Source organism: Schistocerca serialis, chromosome 9 (genome assembly GCF_023864345.2).
Source record: "Schistocerca serialis cubense isolate TAMUIC-IGC-003099 chromosome 9, iqSchSeri2.2, whole genome shotgun sequence".
Classification (NCBI taxonomy): Eukaryota; Metazoa; Arthropoda; class Insecta; order Orthoptera; family Acrididae; genus Schistocerca; species Schistocerca serialis.
Genome location: NC_064646.1, coordinates 467,604,463 through 467,626,366, shown reverse-complemented (window position 1 = coordinate 467,626,366; position 21,904 = coordinate 467,604,463). Strand labels below are relative to the sequence as shown.

The window sequence follows — 21,904 nt, the reverse complement described above, 5'->3', positions numbered from 1 at the left end:
ACTGCAGCCAACTGGCAAGGAGTGCTGCTCAATATGTCCTCCATGAACATATGCAAAGCCTATGTGACCATCAGCCATTGAGCAGTCTCTGTAAACTGCTTCAGAGCCCCAGAACACATCAAGAATCGAAAGGAAATGACAGCGGAGGGCAACGGGGTTAACGGAGTCTGTAGGGCCATGCTAAAGGTCCAGACAAAGCTGCGGCCAAGGTGTACACCACGGAGGCGTACGTGAATGGACCACAAGGAGAGGTGGTAAAGGGAGGACACCAGTTCGGAGAGAAGGGACCGCACGCGTACCGCAATTGTTAGCCCAGATCAGATGAATATGTGCTGTGTAACTGGTGAGCAGGTGTGCACGTCTGATCTGCAGTGGAGGGACACCAGCCTCCACCAGTACACTGGTCACCGGACTTGTCCTAAAAGTACCTGTCACTAATCGAACCCCTCAGTGGTGCACAGGATCGAGTAAATGCAATGCTGAAGGTGCTGCCGAACCATAAACCACATTCCCATAGTCAATTCGGGATTGGACAAGGGCTCTGTAGAGCAGCAGCAGCGTACAGCGATCTGCACCCCAATTGGTGTTGCTCAGGCAATGGAGGGCATTGAGGTGCCACCAGCACTTCTGCTTAAGCTGACTAAGATGAGAGAGCCAAGTCAATCGAGCATCAAAAACCAGTCCTAGGAATTGATATGTCTCCACTACAGTGAGTGGATCAACATTAAGGTAAAGTGCGGGTTCCGGATGAATGGTACAATGCTGATAGAAGCACATGACACACGACTTTGCGGTTGAAAACTGGAAGCCATGGAATAGAGCCCATGACTGCACCTTGTTAATGGCTTCCTGGAGGTACCGCTCAGCAACAACAGTACTGGAGCAGCACTACGAAATGCACAAGCCGTCTGCATACAGAGAAGGTAAGACGGAGGGCCCGACAGCTGCTGCAAGACCGTTAATGGCCACTAAAAATAGAGAGACTCAATGCAGAGCCCTGCGGGACTCCATTCTCCTGGATATGGATGGAACTATGGGAGTCACCAACTTGGACACAAAAGTACAAAGTGACAGGAAGTTTTGGATAAAAATCGGGAGCGGTCCCCAGAGACGCCACTCATACAATGTGGCAAGAATATGATGTCGCCAACTCATGTCATATGCTTTACGTAAGTCAAAAAAGATGGCAATCATGTGTTGCCATCTGGAAAAGGCTGTTCAGATGGCAGACTCGATGGACAGAAGATTATCAGTGGTAGAGGGACCCAGGCGGAAGCTGCCCCGACACGGAGCCAGCAAGCCACATGGCTCCAGGACCCAACCCAACCGCCGACGTACCATGTGTTCCAGCAGCTTACACAGAACGTTGGTGAGGCTGATGGGCTGATAGCTACCCACATCAAGAGAGTTTTTAATGGATTTCAGCACCGGAATGATGGTGCTCTCCCGCCATTCCAATGGAAAGACGCCATCGCACCAGAGCCGGTTGAATATGATGAGAAGATGTCACTTGTAGGCAGATGAGAGATGTTTAATCAACTGGCTGTGGATGCAATCAGGCCCAGGAGCTGTGTCGAGGCAATGTGCAAGGGCACTGAGGAGCTCCCACTCTGTAAATGGGGCATTATAGGATTCACTGCAGTGTGTAGTGAACGAGAGGACGTTCCCTTCCAGCCGTCGTTTGAGTGTGCAAATGGCTGGGGGGTAATTTTCTGACGCAGAGGCTTGGGCAAAGTGCTCAGCAACGAAAGTCATGGGATAGCTCCTAATATCATTTCGGACCACCTTTTGCCCAGCATTGCACAGCAATCTGAAGAGGAAAGTTGTTAGAAGTCCCCTGCAGAAATATTGAACTGTGCTGCCTCTATAGCCAACCATAGTTGTGAAAGTGTTTCCGTTCCAGGATTTTGTGCACCAACTGACCTCTCAATTACATCCCACAAATGTTCTATGGGATTCGTGTTGGGTGATCTGTGTAGCTGAGTCATTCGCTCGAACTGACCGGAATGTTTTTCAAACCGATCGTGAACAATTGTGGCCTGGTGACATGTTTGGAGGCGTGAAGTCCAAGAATGGTTGCAAATGATCTCCAAGTGGCCAAACATCAGCATTTCCAGTCAATGATAGGTTTAGTTGGACCAGAGGACCCAGTCCATTCCACGTAAACACAGCCCACACCATTATGAAGCCACCACAAGCTTTCGCAGTGGCCCATTCACAACTTGGATCCTCGGCATTATGGGGTCTGTGCCACACACTAACTCTACCGTCAGCTCTTACCAACTGAAATTGGACGTCATATGCCCAGCCCGCAGTTTTCTAGTGGTCTACAGTCCAACTGATACAGTCACAAGCCCAGGAGAGGTGCTACTGTCAGCAAAAGCACTCACGTCAGTTGCCTGGTGCCATAGCCCATTAACGCCAAATCCCACCGCACAGTTCTAACAGATACATTTGCCATACATTGCACATTGATTTCTGTGGTTGTTTCACACCGTGTTGCTTGTCTATTAGCACTGACAACTCTATAAAAATGCCAATGCTCTCAGTCGTTACGTGAAGGCCTTAGGCCACTGTGTTGTCCGTGGTGAGAGGTAATGCCTGAAATTTGGTGTTCTCAGAACACTCTTGAGACTGTGGATCTATTAATACTGAATTGTCTAACACTTTCCAAAATGGAATGTTCCATGCATCTAACTGCAACTACCAATCTGCATTCCAAGTCTGTTAATTTCCATTGCGTGACCACAATCAGATCGGAAACCTTTTCATGTTAATCACCTGAGATCCTCCAATTCACTGCCTTTTTATACCTTGTGTACAGACCTTTGTCACCTCAGTGTTTTAGATCCTTTTGAGACTTAGCAGTGCTGCCAAAGGTGAGTGCTGCAGGTATACGAGTGGTTTCAACTGCAGCCACAGTCACTGAATGGTGGCACTACTGGCCATCTCAGTGGTCTGATTCATTGTGAGTGGTGACCACACCGAAAGTGGCTCTGCTCTAAACTGTGCAAGGAACATAATGGTAGTTTTCTGACTGTGCCACAGCACTATTTCAAAAACACGAGGACAGTGCTGCTACAGCGTATATCTCCAGCACAGCAGCTGTTGCAAAGAGGAACTGATTCATTTACACTGTCTTAGACAAAGGCATTGGAAAAAAGATCACATCAATACAGAGATTTTGCCACTGACATTGGAAAATGGTTTGCTAGGTGTGCTCTGAACCATGACAATTACAGCAATGAGACCACAATGAAGAATGCGTGGTAGTCCATCGTAGAGAAATTCAAAACAAATTTCACTTGCATGTCCACAAAAGAGAAAACGTTAATCAGTAAGTAAAGTAATGTTTATTTTCAGTAAATATCAGTAATACAGGAAATACTGCAGTAGCTAAAATACTTCACAAATTCAGTGCATACAAAGTTCTTCAAGCAAGTATTCCAGCTGCACATTAATCATGAATTCAAATTTGATGTACCTGTAAGACATTTCCATGCCCCTTCATTCATGAAGTAAACAGTAAATTCTGTTCAGATGCATTTAGCAGCACTTCCAGGTAGAGAACTGTCTACTGGTGTCCCACCCGCTAGTCTAGTAAAACATAGTGGTCCTCAAATTTATACTCATCTCTTTCCCTGATGAAATTTTGCAGAAGGCAGCAAGTCTCACCTGTAATTTCTGGCAAATCTTGTTGAACATCTAATGAAATATACTCCACTTGTTGCTCAGTACTCTACACAAGTTGAGCAGAGCTTGCAGTGCCACTAACATCATTTGGAGCACCACTCGTGGTAGGCAGCAAAATGCAAGCACTGCTTGCAACCCACTGGGCAGCACTGTAAAGTGCTCTGTGAGGAGCCGGCCTTAGTCAGCTTCCATACAGTGTTATCATGTAGTTCAGTTCAACTTCATGAGGTGTTGGAACAACTACTACAACTACTACTTCTTTTCTTAGCCTGCCTGCCTGTCTGCTTCAGACATTGGCGATCATCATGGCTATTCTGTCTTTATCAGTTGCAATGGAAACAGTTCTTCAGAGCTAATATTAAACCAAGATCTAAGATAGTTCAGCCAGGAAAGTCTTCTCCATCCCAGAGGTATCTTTCCCTCGATTTTTCCTTGCAGGATACATTGAAACAGCTCATATCTTTTTTGATTCCTCATGAAGTGGCCAAGGTATTTTAGTTTGTGACACTTGATGATGTTGAACAACTACATCAAATTTTTCTTGCTGATATTTTAGTTATTTATATAGTGTCTCATTACTATGTATGTAAAACAAAACAACCAGTTTTATGAACTGACTGATGAGACAAGATAGAAATACCTTACATGCAATGGTGGCATATTTTTCTTATGGAAAGCCTGACTGGGGAATATATGCAAATTTCACTTGATATTTTAAAAATTTAGATCAGTATGGTGCCAACTGTAGCCACTATAGCTAAAATTAAGAAATACTAATTTTCAGCGGCAACTGTAAGACAGGGGTGCAAATTTGTGGCTTGCTTTTGACACATGGAAATGAGTATACTGATGAATACAGAATGGTGACAAAGCAGCATTGTCAATTAAATAAGCTGCTAGATCTTTGCTGTGATATTTTCACAGGATCTCGTTAAGTAAGGTCAATTACTGCCAATAGCAAGTGGACTGGCTGCACCAACCCATTCCCTGCTAGTGATTTGAAGGTCCCCCAAACCTGAATTCCGTTACTGAGTAGCAGCTTCCAGAATGATGCTACAAATGTAATATGTATTGCCTGCATTTTAAGATAAAAGTAGATATAGAATATGAAGCAAATGCCTATTAACAATTGAGGTTTGACAGTTTTCAAGGTTTATTAATGTATTTCATTCAACCCCCCCCCCCTTTTCTCTCTCTCTCTCTCTCTCTCTCTCTCTCTCTCTCTCTATCTGAGCTGAAAACCATCTTTTATTATCCTAGTGCTTCCTTTGGGGGACATATTTACTTCAGTTTTGAACCAAGTTCACTTATCCTTGTCCCCAAGCCCTTCATTCTCTTGGGGCATGAATCAAGTGTTTCTTCCGTCCATGGTTATCAGTAGAGTAGTCTTGATATCTTCTAATCATCTTCTGTTCATGACCTCATGTTTAAAAATATTTCTAACTAGTGCAACTTACTTTGTTACTTCTCTCAGCTTTAAATCATGTTTGCGACACCTACCCTTTCACCTCTTAAATCTCTGTCAGACATTTTTATTAGTATGCTTCCAGTCATGCCAAATGTGGCCAAAGGAAGTTAGGTTTTTTTTCCTGGTATTTATAATGAACCACACTGAGTCAGGTGGCTTACTAAAGAATGCCATGCCACAGTGCATCAGGTATAGAACTAGAAAGTGTCAGTGTTCTGACACTTATTGTAGGGATCACATGAGGTAAAAATGTGATCTATACACAATGATTGAGACCTGTACTGCAAATTGGCTTTCGTTTAGTTATAATTTATTTACTGTAAATACAAATTAAATTACCATTTCTTAAGTGAAAGCCTAAAACAGCATTTGAAATATTAGTTTTGTTATCTGACAATGAAAGGAATGGTATAATTGTTTTGTAGAGTAAAATGTTACCAGAGAGATTGTGTAATTATTACATATACTGAAAATCAAAATGAAAAATAGTGATGGAAGCCATTACAATTATGTAGTTAGTCAAAATATAACAACAAAAAAATGAAACTTAGTGTAAGGAACAAAAAAGTAGTTTATAGAGAACATTTTGTTATAAAACAACAGCATTGTGGCACTGAAAATTGATAAATCTTGTTGATCAATTTCAGAGTTAATCTTTTCATTGAATTCATTCACATGCTTTATTGTGGCACCACCAGAGCCAAAACAGGTGTCTGTACAAGGCAGTTCCAACAGGAAGTTCACAGTGAGAAGTTCTGATGAAGAGCTCTTAGTACAAATTTACAAAGAAGAGCTCACCATACCAACTCGTATAAATTGGTAATGTGGAATTTAAATTTTCTGTTGTTTCTATTTTGGGCACATAAATGTTAACACTGGTCCAATTCTGCCTTTTTTTGGCTTAGAGCTTATGTCACTTTAACTTAGTGAACACATGCTAACAAATTACTTTAACATATCAGACTGTTGCAAACAAAAAAGTAAACAACTGCCCAATGTTTTCAATGAACATCAAGGAAATATCTCGATAAAACTAGGTGTTTTGTATTTTTAATAATAAATCCATACCTCAGACAAACCTCATACATCCTCTTTCCAATTTTTTGCTGAATGTCACTGATTGTGTCTCGTAAGCTCTTTGTCACAGCGTGGCCACGTAAGCTCTCTACGTTGAAGTTGTTCGTTTTGGTAGGGAATATCAGGAATGCAACTACTGTGATTTCTGGGTAAGATGTCTAAAAATAAAAACTTTATGATAAACTACAGAAATGTATAACACTTCTATAAATTTAACTGACTTTTAGTTAAATAAAACAATGATTAATGTTACCTTTAAAAAATGATTTAACCGTGCTAATGCCTCAATGAATACATCAGCACCTTTGTTTCCAAATTCATATCTTCCAGCTATGAAGAAATACAATGTTTTATCCAAATCAAAGTCATAGTGTCTGAAACAGAACGAAATATTTTATAGTTGAGACCAATACTGGAAACAACAGAGAAAAAATGCTGTTAGCAATGTAGGAAAAATATTACTTACTAGACAACAACACTCTAGAATATCAATAGATCCAACAAAATGTGAAAGATTTTAAAGTTTTCAATATAATCTGCACTCATGTCCAGTAAAGAGAGTAATACACATTAACAAAAATAGGAGTAATTCTGAAATTTTTTTTGTACAAAGCAACCATGACTTTTACCAGTTACAGGAGTATGGGATTTCATGCCATTGAGTATCAAGCCTTATCTTTCATTGCCACAACGCAGTATCTATAATTTCATTTTATCATTTTCATGACATGGTTCAGTCTGATCATTTTCAACTCCTTTGCTTAAGAAATTTTTATAAAACAATGATTGTGCTTTGTGTTCTGTCACACACCCTTCACCCACAAAATAATTTTTTTAATGTCAATATTACAAAAAGGATAGATTGCTACTGATTAAATGCCACCTCCTGCATTAGACGCAACACACACACACACACACACACACACACACACACACACACACACAAAGCAACTCCCACTTGTGCAACGGTAGACATGAAAATTGTAAAATTTCTGTAAGGTTTGTGACAAATTTGTTTCTTTTTGGATCTAGAGGAAAATATTTTTGAAAGCTGGTGTCTAATAGTTGTATCCAGCATCTGTCAATCATATGTAGTATCCTCAAATTATTCAAACGGGCTGCCGACGATCTATTTGAACATACGACTCTAATCACATGCCAAACAATCAGAGATAATTTTTCTGTGCTAAAGCTATAAATAGTGCCTTCCGGACTGAAACCTTTTATGCTGTAATTTCTATCATCAAGTAAGCCTAACTGAAGAATCAATTCTCATTTAATTATGTTTATTTCTAAAATATGAGGAGTAACAATCTAAGTTTCACTATGTTACACACGTGACTGGCTTGTTCTTACTTCAAAATGTGGTCTTCTTCCAATATTGTGTAAATCCTATGGTCATGTCTCAAACATCTGGGAAAGTAAGACACAAAAGTGGAGAAAGAAGCTAGCAGGTGAAGAAGGAAAACATTATAAAGTCAAGCAGCAAGAGAGGGGTAGAGTATCGCCGAAAGATGAAAAGTAGTCCAACAGTGGCTGAAAAGGAAGACAAATGGAAAAGTTCTGTAAAATAGAAATGCCATCAGAGAGAGTAAGAAAAACTTAAAAATGTGCACAAAATTTTTCCTCAAGCAATAAGAAAAGCTGTCTCCAGAGAGAAGGAAGCACTGCCGAAGTCGTCCAATTGGCAGCAAATCAACAGCAAATTGTCAAAAAAACAGTTTTTGGTGAAACAACACACAAAGAGAGAGCTGACAAGACTGCACACGATATCAGTGATGTGATTAAGGCTTTATATCCACAACAATATTAGCCAAATGTCTCTCAACATGAAGGATATCAAACACATAGAAGTTGGCCTAATGCAGAAAAGGTACCTTAAAATGCATGTCAAAGAAGGGTTACAAATTATTTAAAGAGGAATATCCACATATAAATATAGGTCCTACAAAGTATTCTTATTGGCCACTTCATGTACTTCCTACAACAGAGAAAGATCAAGAAGTCATCATGTGCATATATCATGAGAATGTGTGGTTACTTTTGAATAAACTTTCTCACAATATACCATCATTTCCATCCAGTGCAGATGCAATGGGTTGCTGAAATGGTTTGTATTCCTTACAATATCACCTGTGTAAATTGAGAAGGGCAAAACTGTGGAGTGCATGTAGAGCGCAAATTTATTTCTGAAGTTGACATTACTGAAGACATTACCTTCTTGCAGTGGATCTGTAGAAAGTAAGCACAACAAAGATGACTCAATTCATGACCACTGCAAAAGCATCTGGCCTTAAAGATTTCTCTCTTCACATCCTAAACAGCATTACACGAAGAACTCCGTGTACTGGAGGCAAATTTGAAGGATCATGAAATAATGCTGCATTCTGGTCTCTCAGAGGCTTGTGTCATCAAGTTTCAAAAGGAAATAATGCAAGCCGGCTGGGGTTCTGAAAGTGTCATTGTTCACAGCTGTGATATACAAGGTATGTCCACAAAGTAAGTTCCATTTGGTTATATAAAACAAATGTGTATAGATACAGAAAAATATTTATTGTACAAAAATCTACAACTGTTAAACTACTTTTCTACATAGCTTCCGAAATTTTGTAGGCCCTTGTCACAGTGTGGCACAAGTTTTTGTATGCCTTCTTCATAGAAGCTTGCCACCTGTGTATTCAACCATGTTGTAACACGTTCTTTCTTCGTAGTCATCGTTTAAGTGTTAACCATCAAAGGCAGGTTTTAGGTGTAAGAAGAGATGAAAGCCGCTAGGACTTCTTTTCATTAATCTTCTCTTCAATTTTGTGAAACAGTTCATCAGTAACCACAGAAGGGTGTCCATTCTTCATCGTGCACTTTATCACATCCTTCATTGAACAGTCTGATCCATCTTCTAACCACTGAATCACTCGTAGAATTTTGTCCATAAACCTTGCAGATTTGCTGGTGAATTTCCTTCGGTTTAACTTTCTTTGCATTTAGAAAACGAATCACAGATCTGATTTCACATGTGGTGGCATTTTCCATTACAGCTGACATTATAAAGAAGCACTACAAATCGCACGTTGGCAGCAGATATCTGAAAATGGCATACATGCCTTCTCCTTGAGTCAGAGTAACTGCCGTGCATGCTCAGAACTGCGATTGTAGTGCTGCCGGAGATAGAAATAGAAATGGAACTTACTTCATGGAAGACCCTCGTACTATCACAGTGTTGTTTCTGACTCTACAAACTGAGACAAGTACACTGTTGTTGCCTTTCATATTGCTATTTTACCAGATTTTCAACAACAGGGCCATGAAGTTACTTTCTGTCATTATTGGACGGGTGAAGCAGGACCTCAGTTCATAAATAGATTAATTTTTGATAATATTAAGGAGACTTTGGATTTCCCACTGACTCAAGCTTCTTTGCAACAGCTCACATAATGGGTGCTGTTGATGGAGTTGGAGGTGATGTCAAGAGGATGGTAAGGATTGTATGGCTGCGTGCATTGCACAGGAAGGAACATGCTACTAGTGCACAAACATCTGCAGAGGTTGTATGAAGGGTTGTGAGGAAACCATGCATTTCAGATGTTCCTTCAGAATAAATTGCTTGCCTTACTTTTTGGTCTTGAGGAAAAACGGAAAAAGGTTCAGAAAGTGCAAGGAATGTTATCCTTGCAGTACATGAAGCAAAGTGAAGTACCATAGCACATGTGCATTAGTTCAAATTCACCAGCTACATGAGACAGCACCACATATGTATATCACTGTATGTATGGAAATATCAATTCTGAATTTAATAGAGGTCTACCTAATATATAAGTTGTTATGCCAAATGTGGATGAAAGATATACTAATTTTCTATGAAAACTTGGGTTGTACTCAATTTCTGCACAAAAAATAATATTTGTCAGATCACCAACATCAATGATTTACACACACACAAGAAATTTAAAAGAAAACATAAAATTGAGGTGTCATCTTTGAATGGCCTGATGTCCCAGATGAATGTGTTCTGGCTGGTGATACTGGCCTTGCTGTTGAATTTTTCTGGGTGCAATGTGTGTTAAGTAGTTTGTTTCATATCTAATGTCTGCTTACGAACATAACTGCACAAAATAATTGCAGACATTCTGAGACCTTTTTGTGAAGAATAGCCATTATTAAGGCATTTCATGATGTGTTCATAGACTATAGAAGTCTTTACTCTTGTTTTATAGTGTTCTTGTGGTATATTTCAATCGTTTTTATGCTCTATGGCAATTAACTTTTTATGAACAAAATATCACATGCCTATTGCAAACTAGTGTACACAATAATATATATCAAGTTGTAAAAATATAAAAATAAAGTTTTGTTACCATGCAATAACAATGAAATGTTCTGGGTACCACAAAATATTATGCATTAGCTTTTAACAGAATTTATAGCAGAATATCTTCTCAAATAACCAGAAAGACATTTTTCCCATATCTTTTCTCCCTCACATGACTAGCAGATGTAAATTAATTTATTTTACATGGGAGGTAGTGTGGAGTTAAGCTGCCAGAGCAATAGCCAAAAGCGAACTCTAGGAGGTAATAGGGGACACGCTCCACACTGCCAGTCAAAGGAGTCATCGAAGGAAGCGGCATAGGATGTGTGACCGGGCATAGCAGACAAATGGCACAAGTATCCTCAAGGAGAACATCACAGCAGTATGACAGCAGTTGTTCAGCAGCTTCTGCACAGAGACCCTCGACCATGTTAGTGTAGAAGGTGCCAGTGGCCAAACAGATTCCATGGTGGTGGATCGTATTAACATGGCGTAAGATGAATGGACATGCAGACACATAAACAAAACATTCATTGTGTAGTTTTGAACAGACAAGGGATGGGTTCAAATGGGGGAGGGCTATCCAATTGGCTCCCCAGGAAGTACTGTTTAGGACATATAAGACATTGAGAATCCAAGTACAGCATGTGACCAGATAAGACAGTTTTCTATCAAGCATGAGCCCCAGGAATTTCCTAGTTTCAGCAAATGGAAGAGCAACAGGCCCAAAATGTAAAGACAGTGGAAGAAAGCCATTGCACCATCAGAAATTCAAATGAGTTTGTCAGTGGAAAAGGAAAAGCCACTGTCAATGTTCCACAAGTGAAAATGATCTAGACATCACTGAAGACGCTGCTGAAGGAGATAAGTCTGTGGAGTCTGCAATACATAGCAAAGTCATCGACAAAAAGGGAGCCGGAGATGCCTGGAGCGAGACAGGTCATAATGGGGTTAACGCTTACAGCAAAGAGCACTCAGGACAGAGCCCTGAGGCACCCCGTTTTCCTGGATAAAGGTGTCCAACAAGGCTGAACCAACACATACCCTGAAAACTGTTTTTTTTTTAAATTCCTGAAGGAAAAAGGGCAAGTGGCATCAGAAGCCCCCTGTGTATAGAGTACGGAGGATATCAGTCCTCCAGCAGGTGTCACAGGCTTTCTCCAAATAAGAAAACATGGCCACAGTCTCATATTTCTGCAGAAAACCATTCTTAACATGGATTGACAAAGTGACAAGAAGATGGTCAACTGCAGAATGGCACTCGAAATGCACATTCTGCAGTGGTTAGTAGATTGCAAAATTCAAGCGACCATACCATCCAGCCATGAATCATATGTTCCATCACGTTGCAAACACAGCTGGTGAGAGAAAGGGTGCGTTAGATAGAAGGGAAGTGTTTGTCCTTAGCAAACTTAGGTAGGGGTATGGCAGTAGCTTCATGCGAGTGTCTGAGAAATGTGTCATCTGCCCAAATTTGATTGTATATATCAAGGAGAAAGTGCTTGCCTGCAATAGGAAGGTGCTGCATCATCCGGGTGGGTGGGGGGTATATGTATATTTTTATTTTTAGAGCACAGAAACAACTAGGATCATACGCACCCATGTCAGAACTGTAGAACATGAAGACAAGGAAAGGAGTTAAAAATGACTACACATTAATCCCAATTGATGGAAGAGAAGACAACTAAAAACAGGGATGTGGAGAAAGGTCTAGAAAATATGCCATAGAGAAATGGAGGTCCTGAACCAAAAATTAAATGGTCTTCACCATACTGCTATGACAGATAAAAAGTAAAACATGGTCAACAGTCCACGTGTCTTTCATTAAAACGGCCTATAACTCAGACGGCAAACACAAACGAGAACGTAAGTGGTTAAAAAAAGGGCATTCCGTCAGGAACTGGCAGACTGTCACAGGTTGAGTGCAATAAGCACAAAGTGGTGGGGGAGCACTACTTAAATGGCGATGGCTAAAAAGACAGTGCGTGATATACACCCTAGCTAAAATGATCTCATGGTGAGAGGGCCAAGAGGAGGTTTTCCAACCTACTGGAAGAGGCTTAATAATCTGGAGCTTGTTCTCATGAAGAGAGGGCCAGTGGTGATGCCAAAGTGACACCACCTGCTGACAGACAACACAGAGATCATCGGAGGGAACGTAAGAGATACTGTGCTGAGGTACGAGGACTGCAGTCTTGGCAGCAGTGTCAGCAGCCTCATTTCCTGTCAGACCGACATGACCAGGGACACTCAGAAACATAACAGTGGCTCCATCAAGAGCGAGCAAGTGAGCTTTCCTGGACCCACTGCACTAAGGCATGGACAGTGTACAGCACACAGAGGCTTTAAAGGGCACAGGGAGTCAGAGCAGATGAAGCAATTGGAAAGCCAGTGTTGCCGGATGTACTGCAAGGCCTGATACAGGGTGAAGAGCTCTGCTGTAAATACTGAACAGCGTTCTGGAAGCAATACGGAAAAGTGTTGGTGCCAATGACGAAGGCACACCCAACACAGCTGTCAGTCAGACAGCCACCCATGTACACAAAGGACTATCGCATAGTTTTGCGCAAAGGTCATGAAACTGAAGGCGATAGGGCAAGGCTGGAGTAGCATCCATGGGAAGCGAATGAAGGCCAAGGTGAACACAGGCCACCACACAAAGCCAAGGTGGTGAAAGGTTCACATCCACCGGGAAAGTTTCAGGTAGCGTGAAGTTCAGCTGCCGGAGCAAGAATGGAAGTGAACTCCAGGATGTAACAGGGGGTCAGAAAACGGATAGCACAAGGGAAATGGTCACACGAGTATGTGTCATAGAATCAACCACTTGAGACGATGGCCAAGTTGGACATTGCAGAACAAGAAGTCCAAATGTGAATAGGTGTGAGTGGAGTCTGAAAGCAACTTGGGTGCTGAAGTGTTAAGACAAATGAGGCTGAATTGACTGAGGTCAGCTAAGAGGGAACTGTTCAGACAGGTTCTGGAAGAGCCCCAAAGACGACTGTGTGCATTAAAGACACCAAGCAGCAAAATGGGGTGAGGGAGTTGACCAGTAAGCTGGAGGACGTCTACCCTGGTTACACCAAATGATGGAAGGATGTAGACGTTACAAGGAGAAAAGCTGAAGCAAGGAAGGAAAATATGGACTGCAACAGCTTGCAGCTGGGTGCTTAGCGAGATGGTTTGGCTGTGGATGTCCTCCCAAATGAGCACCATGGCTCCCCTGTGAGACGGAATGTCATCCACAGGGGGAAGGTCAATGTAAAATGCAAGAGATCAAAGCAGTCGTGAGGATGCAATTTTGTTTCTTGGCGGCAGAAAACAAGTGGACACTGTGATTCCACCAGTAGTCTTAATTCTTCCCTGTTGGATCTAATGCCATGAATGTTCCACCAGATGACAGTGTTGACAGGGAAAGCTGACAATGAGGGAACCAATGTTGAAGACTCACTGCTACAAAGCATAGAGGCTGGAGGATCCTGTTTCTTGAGATCTACAGAGGTGTCAGCATTCTCTCTGGGTTGACCTGTGGAGTCCAGGACAAAAAAATGGTAGGTGGTATGCATCAATGAAATGGAGGCCGGCCAGGTGACAGTATCATGCGGCAACAACACTGAAGAACTCTTCGAGTCAGGAAGGAGACGACCGTTTGTTTGATTTCTTAGAATCTTTGCATTTGGCAGATGATGACTCAGATATCTGTTGGCGTGAGGGAGTGTTCTTTCTTCCTTTTCTGGCCTGCCAGTTGTGAAGCAGGTGATTTTGCTGTTGGGGGCAAAGATTTTGTGGCTTGTTGCACAGCTGGAGGAGAAGATGAGAATGCTACTGTGACGCTGGGCAATTTTACGATTGTAGTGCTGAATTTGGGGTTACAAATCCATGTGCCCATGTCCTCCATGGAGTGAGGCATAACAAGAACATTACTGTAAGTGCCAGATGGTAAAATGCAGGTCTTTTGACTAACCAACAATTTGTGAGTGACAGGGTAACGTACTTTTTCCCCCCCACCCAGATCTCCTGGATAGCCTGCTCATCAAGATACATAGGACATTCTAATGATGAGGCTGCATGGTCACCACTGCAATTGAGACAGCAGAGAGGAGGAGGTGACCAATCACCCTTGTGGGCATCTCTACCATAGGTTACACACTTGGCCATGTTTTGCAGAATATGTCAATATAATTGTAACATTGACACTGGTAGGAAAGAATCTGTTTGGAATGTATGGTCAGACTGAGATGACCTCATAGCGTGCTTTGATCTTTGGTGGAAGCACTGCTCTATCAAACTAGAGGAAGAGTGCGTGTAGGCACTGAGGTTGCATCAACCTTTTTCATTACCCGACGGACTACAGTGACACCCTGACCAGAGAGACAAGTTTGGATTTCTCCTCCAGTCAGACCACTGAGGAGCCCAGTGTACATAACACCACACAACAAATTCAGCATTCGATAGCCTCGACATGAACAGCATAACTACAGAGGAGCAAAGTTGCAAGCAATTGTTCGGCCTGAAAATCACAATTGGTCTCCAACAGTAAAGTTCCATTACATAAACAAGAGCAGGATTTCACAAGGATTGCAATTGTATCAACACCTTTGTGAATAATAAGTGGATTAACTGTAGGAAAGGACTGACCCCCTCCAGTATGCGATACCACGAGGAACCGAAGTGCAGTTGGGAGATTGATTGAATCTTTAGCCTCATTCTGTTTATGTTTATTAGACATCGACTGAGATGGTGATTGGCTCATTGTGAGAAAATCCCCAATGTCTGCTAGAGTCTCCGATGGTGTGCTCCTTCCGACTGCGGCCCCACTCCCCCCTCCCCTACATTGAGTCAATGCAGCCTCCTTGTAAACATTATTTCTTTATTATGCCTGTTTTGGACTGCTAATTGGCAGCAGAAATTCACACAACATAACCACTTTAAAAAGTCATAAACAAAACTATTCTGCACAGCTAACATTTAAAGTATAAAACAAACAAACACACACACACACACACACACACACACACACACACACACAAAACTAACCACTGTCTCTGGTTGCTGAGGCCAGATGTGCACAGCAACTGCACCTCTTGGGAGAAGCAATCCATGGGTGGTGTGGGGTAAGAAGAAGATTGTGATAGGGAAGGTGAGGGGAGGGACAGCAGGGCATGGATGAGGGAAAGTGTAAGATTGTGAGTGTGATGGTGGAATAGATGGCTGTGTAGTCCTGGGGCGGGAACATGGAAGGGGATACGTGGGTGAAAGACAGGGACTAATGAAGGTTGAGGCCAGGGTGTTTCAAAAACTTAGGATATATTGCGCAGAGTTCTGCCCCCCCTCCTTCTCTGTGCTATTTGGAAAAGTTGGTATTGGTACATGGTGTTTGTATAAAGGATCCAGATGGAGCAGGTTATGAAACAGTCATTGAAGTTTAGCACACTGTTTGAACATCATGTTCAGCAACTGAATGGACCAGTTGTGTGCCTGCCAAAGTTTGTGATTGATCATTCCTGCAGACAGACAGCTTGTTGGTTGTCATGTCCATGTAGAAAGCAGCACATTGGTTGCAGCTTAATTTTTAGATCGCATGACTGCTTTCACAGGTGGTCTGGCCTTTCATATGGGATAGATAATGCCTTTGACTGGAATGGAGTACGGAGTGGTGGTAGGATGTATTGGACAGGTCTTCCATCTAGGTCTATTACAGTGATATGAGCCATGAGACTAGTGGATGGGAGCAGGGTTGGAGTAGGAATGGACAATGATATTGCATAGGTCTGATGGGCCTAAGAATGCCACTGAGGGAGGGTTTGGAAGGATATTCCTCATTCAGAGCATGACAAGACAGTCAAAACCCTGGCAAAGAATGTGATTCAGATGCTATGGTCCTGGGTTGTACTGAGTCATTAGAAGAGACAAGGCAGAAGATATCTGTTTCTATACAGCGTTAGGAGGGTAATTTCAGTCTGTGGAGGCCTCAATGAGACTCTTGGAATATATGGAGAAGGACTGCTCATCACTACAGATGTGACAGCCACAGGCCTCTAAGCTGTATGGAAGGGACTTCTTGGGATGGAATGGTTGACAGCTGTCAAACTGGAGGTATTGCTGGTGGTTGGTAGGTTTGATACGGATGGAGGTACTTACGTAGCCATCTTTGGAGTGGAGGTCACCACCGAGGAAGGTGGCTTGTTGGGTTAACAAGAACCAGGCAAAGCGAAATGGAGAGGTGGTGTTGAGGGTCTGGAGGAATGTGGATAGGATGTCCTCACCCACTGTCCAGATCACAAAGACGTCATCAATGAATCTAAGATGGGAGAGACGGGTAGAAATGTATGAAAAGAAGAGTAGCTGATGTGAGGTTAGCATGTGCGTGCTGCAACAAGGAAGAAAAAGGGGACGGGGTTGGTAGGTCAAGGTCAACAGATTCATGAGGCACAGGAAGGTACAGAAAGTAACATACAAAAATATGGGAGAGTGAGGCAAGAATAGTGTTCAATTTGAAGGTCTAGGATTAATTATATTGGCAGTAATCATGTGGAACACACAATGCTGGACCAGTAATCAGAGCAGTCACATAACTGTGATGTGCACAGACAAGAAGGTTGATACACAGTGTGGCTTGTAAATCAGAGCATATGTGGTTTGGAATGTGACAAATAAGACACAGGAAAAAAGAGAAAGAAAATCACAGACACTGAGTAAAGTAATGCATTACAGAGTGTAACAAAGGAAAACAGCACTGAGTTGTGGGATGGAAGAAAAGCCACTAGGCAAAATCAAACAATGACAAATTCAGGCTGGAGTAACAACAATATTATGAAAGGGATAGAATGCTACTTACCATACAGAGGAGATGTTGGGAACTCTTCCCGCAATGTATCCTACATTCCCACAGCCCCCTGGCCTCAACCGTTAGTCCCTGCCTTTCATCCACCTGTGACCTTTCCTGCCCCCACTCTATTTCATCACCACACTCTTTAGTATTTTTCCTCTCCTCTACTTCTACCCTTCCTCCCCCCCCCCCCTACCCCCCCCCCCAAAATTACACTCCACAACTGCACCTAGCTGCCTTACCCTGTCTCCACTGCATCCCTACATGCTTGCACAAGCAGCACTACACCTTCCCCCACCCCTACCCTGCTCCCTGCTATCCCTCTCTCTTCCCCTCCCCACCCCAGCCTCCTCCATATCCCCACCATTCATAGACTGCTTCTCCCATGAGGTGCAGCCAGAGACAGAGTGTGAGTGTTTTCTACTTTAGAAAAAGGCTTTATGGCCAAAAGCTTAAATGTGTAGTAGTGTTTTTGTTGTGCCTATCTGCGACTCAACACATCCTCCGTATGGTCAGTAATTTTGTCATCACTCCATCTAGGATTTTTCATTATTTGATGATGCATTTGCATGATTGAAAAACACATACCTATTTAAACCAATTCCTTTGACTTCATTTTCACCTCCCTCTTTAACATGGCAAGAATTTTCACACATACCTCTTAATTATATCACAAATTGCATTCTTCAACGAATAGCTCCTTGAAATGATGTCACACTGCCTCCAGTCCTATCATCTTTAAAATCTCATTAGCAGCACATACTATTATTGTAACTTTTTCTTAAGAATGTCATTGTCCGTTATTTTCTGACATGCTAAACTCATTACAGCAATCTGTACATTGGGACACTTCAAGCAACTGTTACGACGAAGGAATAACCGAGGACCTTGAGGCAACCGTACACCTTTTTGGCAACAGAAGTGAATTAGGCTGGTCTGTGGTTTCCATACAGTGTACCACAACGATCCTCAGGCTTCCACCTCATCCAGTGAAGTACAATCTTTGCGAATAATGAATGGATGACACAGATGGAGTGATTGGCTGTGCAGATGAGAATATATGAGTGCATGCTGGTCTTCATCTGAGGATGTGAGAGTTGTGTTCAATGAGGCCACAAATACATCCTTTCCATGGAGTATGTATTGAAAGGAAGAATCACTCCAACTTCACGTGAAATATGAATAATCTGTATGATCAAAAGACAAGATAATGACTATATTTACATTACACTTTGAACTAATAACCATCAAACAAGAAAAAAGGGCACTTGTTTGGTATGAAATTAGGTCCACCATAGTCATATTGTTTAGTTATAAAAATATTAGGTATGTGACCAAGTAATTAAAAATGAAATACAGCTAACTAACATCTCGAAGCATGATTTTTTAAGAACTAATGAATCATATCGGACTGTGTGCCATTATCAATTTGATTGGATTATTTCACTAAAATGATTTAGGCAGATAAATGGTTAATTTTAGCATAGCATGCTTATGAAAAGTTATAAGAAAACAGCCAGTTTATAAATATGCACAGGGCATTAAGAGAATGTACAGACTGCAAGCTACATGCACAAACATTTTTATCTAGTGTTATGGGTCTGAAGCAAAGCTACTTGAAAAGGAACTATGCAGGATACAAGAAACTATGAATACGGGATATCAGCCTTCATTTCCAAAATGTCATTTTTCACTACAGCAAACCACTGAAATGTGTAGGGAAATACACACAATGAATAAAGAAGGAAATATTCTGGAAAATATATACAATGAATAAATAAGGAATGTCACAACAACAACAACAAAACACACACACACACACACACACACACACACACACACACAAAACGTGTAAGAGAATGAAGAAGTTCAACTCACCCATAAAAGTGTCCTCTTACGAACTCATGTATTTTCTCTTTTGACAGAGCATGCAAGTTCTGGAATTCATGGAGAGCGAGGAACTTTTTGACATTAAGACCATTTGGAGTAATTACATCAGGCTTTCGCTTTAAGAGGTGCTCAGCTTCAAGTCCTGTGATTTCGGACACAGTAGTAAAGACATGCGCAAGGTGAGTAGCTGCTCGTTCCAGACAGTATCGGTGATAAATATTTCGCTTCCCAGCTTCTTCGTCAATGTTGAACTATTCAAAGCAAACAACCTATTATTGTCCGCTACAAGAAACAACAGATACAGTATCTAAGTTCTCTCTCTCTCAGAGTCTAAATCTTTCAATATTAAGCTGCTAAATGGTTTTTCTGTAAAAATTGTTAAGCAAAGATGTGTAAGATAGCATTAAAATTGTGTACAGAGCTTAAATAAAATTCAAAATAAACAATTTGTTGTGTACTTAATGTCAGAAATAAAAAATACTAAAAATTAAAACAAAACATGGAAGAAACACTGATACTTTCAAAGTGATAAATCCCTGTCAAAACTTTGCAAGTGAATTTTGCAGCATCATGGTGGCTACATTGTGTGACAACCCTCCATCCCCCATCCATAAAGGTTTTGTTTTGTAACTTTAGGAATTAGTTATGAAGATGTTGCTGTCTAAAGAGGACATTTGTATATGTCGACATAATAAATGTAAGTGTGCTTTGTCTCTGCATGTCGTCGTAACTCTGCCACACACTTCCGCAGCCATAAGGATGTTACGTGCTACGTCAGCCCTCCACCCCCCTCCCATCCACATGGGTGGTTTGGAACTGGAGGGATTGGGTTCTAAGATATGGGTGTCAAAAGAGGGCATAAACTAATGGACTTCTTATGGGAAGACAGTGAAGTAGCTTGGAATCGGGTGCTGAAGGAGCCAAGACTGACTAAAATGTCCCTTCCAAGATGTTGGAGAATGTTTTAGAATGTTCCAAAGTGTTATAGAATCTTTCAGAAGATTCTAGACTGTTCTAGATCTCCAATGTAATCCCGAATTAATGGGAAGTGCATTGCTTGCAAATTCTGGACACTTTCGGCAAATACTTCCAGTTATTTCACAATCACCAGCGGATTAAATCAATGCATGTTTGAAGAAACCATTTCTTTGGTTTTGAGTAAGGAAAGTACAATTAAGAATAAATACAAAAGCTTAACTTTCCAACGATGAAGCAGCAAACCATTCTGTCTTGGAGAAGGCACTCACTAACTGTGTAACTGGTCAAAATGAATTTCTAAATGACTTATGTAACAACCAAAATGAATTAATAAAGTTTCCTCAAACATTGCCCAAAATTAATTAAGTTAGTTATTTGAAAGAGCAATTTTTGCAGTAAGAAACACAGTAGCTGACAATATTAATTTAAAAATTCAAAACAAGAAATGGTGACTAACAGTTATCAAACAATAAAACTGAAGCAGAGGTTGAAAATACCGCTTCAGTTATAAATTACTTTATTTTCACATGACCGGTTTTGGACTGTTATAAGCCCATCCTCAGGTGTCGTACTGGAAAGAGAAAAGATGGGAGATAATTTTCACACACCACAACACACACAAAAAACATATCACAAATTTGCCTCCTTGTTCGCATCCGCTACTCCCTGTTCTGCACTAATAGGCAGCACACCGCGCCTGGTACACGCGGCACTCGGGGACCACAGCACAATGTAAGTGTCATGATACTTGTATATATTCCCTACCCAGGCAGTCATCCGTAGTACCGTCTGGTGCCACTTTCGCATTGACATAGGTTTTATAGCACCTAGCCCGACCGGCAGTTTCAAAATGTTTTTTAAAAGTTTTTAATCTGAGGATGGGCTTATAACAGTCCAAAACCAGTCGTATGAAAATAAAGCAATTTACAACTGAAGCGGTATTTTCAACCTCTGCTATAATGCTCAGTTGCAGATGGTCTGCCAACAGGATTGTTTGTAATAAAACTGAAGCAAAAACATTAGGAAAATATAAAGTGAAAAAAGGATTTATTCCAAGGATTCCATTTATATCTACCCAACTGCAATTTAAACCTAAAAGACAGCAAATTGTAGTAAGATTAGCACTTAGCATGACCATAAAATTAATGGAGTTGCAGTTATAGCGCAGCAGCATGGCACGACCGGAGCAGCACTGGTGGAACAAACCAGTGCTCCCCAGTGCGTGTGATTACAGTGCTGTTGCGAGCAGAGCAGCGCCGAGTGAATGAAACATGTATGTTTCACAGTGTGGTTACCAGAGCATTCGAGTGACTCCAGCTTCATTTGGGCAATGCTGGCAGCTGTTGCTGCAGGAAGCGGAGTCACTGCTGTTGCCAGTGCTTCTGTTTCAGTTGTGCTGTTCAGAAAATGGCATGAGTGGAAACCTTGATTGCAACTGTTTTACTTTGTGTTTGTTTAAATATTCTTTCCCTAGATACAAAACCCATTGAATGCAAGATAAAACCCCTTAACAATGGATACATCTCACCGCCAATGAATAAAAAGTCAATACAGCTGATGTGTTTGTTAGTTTAGAGTCTGGCAGTACATTAAGCTCCCCTTCTAGCATCAACTGAAATACACTAGAAGAATGAAATCTACCATGCTTCGATTTCCTCCCCGAATC

General features: G+C 41.4%; 1 protein-coding gene across 1 annotated transcript in view; it reads right to left on the bottom strand.

Annotated features, from left to right (window-relative positions):
• Positions 1-21,904, bottom strand: part of LOC126418576 (glycogen [starch] synthase) — a 124,733-nt gene that overhangs the window by 48,226 nt on the left and 54,603 nt on the right. The window contains exons 6-8 of the mRNA XM_050085393.1: positions 19,249-19,511; positions 6,492-6,612; positions 6,230-6,396 (exon numbers count right to left, since the gene is read on the bottom strand). Of these exons, the coding sequence (XP_049941350.1) occupies positions 6,230-6,396; positions 6,492-6,612; positions 19,249-19,511 (551 nt within the window). The remainder of the gene's footprint in view (positions 1-6,229; positions 6,397-6,491; positions 6,613-19,248; positions 19,512-21,904) is intronic.